We start from the raw sequence: 851 nt of genomic DNA on the forward strand, positions 1-851 counted from the left end.
ATCTCTCTCTGCTCAATATTTAGTGGGACGTTCTACTATTTCGAAAATCATATGTGAGACCCCAGAGGCAATTTGGATAAACCTGAAAGACACTTACATGAAATCACAAAGCAAGGATGATTTTAAAAATATTGCAGGAGATTTTAAAAGAAAGTGGGATTTTCCTAATTTCCTAGGAGCCATAGATGGTAAACATATCAGAATAAAGTGCCCAGATAATAGTGGATCAAAATTTTATTCATACAAAAAGTTTCTCAGTGTTGTATTAATGGCAGTAGTGGATGCCAATTACAAATTTTGTTTCATTGATGTTGGAGCAGAAGGGAGTGCTGGTGACTCAGGAGTATTTGGTAGATCAGATTTTGGCAATGCCATTATTGATGCCTCCCTTGATGTTCCTGAACCAAAGGCTTTAGGAACTGGAGCAGTTGTCCCTTATGTGTTTGTGGCAGATGAGGCTTTTCCACTGAAATGCAACATATTAAAGCCATTTCCTGGTGGCTTAGAGCTGATTGATAGGGAGAAACGAATATTTAATTACCGTCCTTCTCGAGCAAGGATGGTGGTTGAGAATGCATTTGGGATATTAGCAGCAAGATGGCGCATATTCCATTCACCAATAGACAGTAATATAGAGACAGTGAAAAGTATAATAAAGGCATGTTGCTGTCTCCATAATTTTATCATAACAGAAAATCAATTAGTTCTAGATTTGTTATCGTCCCTAAGCAAAAAGAAGTCCCAAGTGTTTGGGGACAAATATTTCAGAGACAGGGCTCCAATAATTATACAAATCTTGCATTACAAGTTTGCAATAAGTACAAGGAGTATTTCTGCTCATCTGAAGGATT

At 37.3% G+C, this 851-nt stretch overlaps 1 protein-coding gene across 1 annotated transcript; it reads left to right on the plus strand.

The window, feature by feature from the left end:
• Positions 1 to 252: 252 nt before the first annotated feature.
• On the plus strand, positions 253 to 818 carry LOC148938785 (uncharacterized; the record flags this gene model as incomplete). The annotated part of the gene is made up of 1 exon (XM_089107535.1): positions 253 to 818. A coding segment is annotated over exon 1 (550 nt), but the record flags the coding sequence as incomplete, so codon positions are not given.
• Positions 819 to 851: the final 33 nt, after the last annotated feature.

This window comes from Artemia sp. Qi Xiang Cuo, unplaced genomic scaffold (genome assembly GCF_049724085.1).
Source record: "Artemia sp. Qi Xiang Cuo unplaced genomic scaffold, ASM4972408v1 HiC_scaffold_2534, whole genome shotgun sequence".
NCBI lineage: Eukaryota > Metazoa > Arthropoda > Branchiopoda > Anostraca > Artemiidae > Artemia > Artemia sp. Qi Xiang Cuo.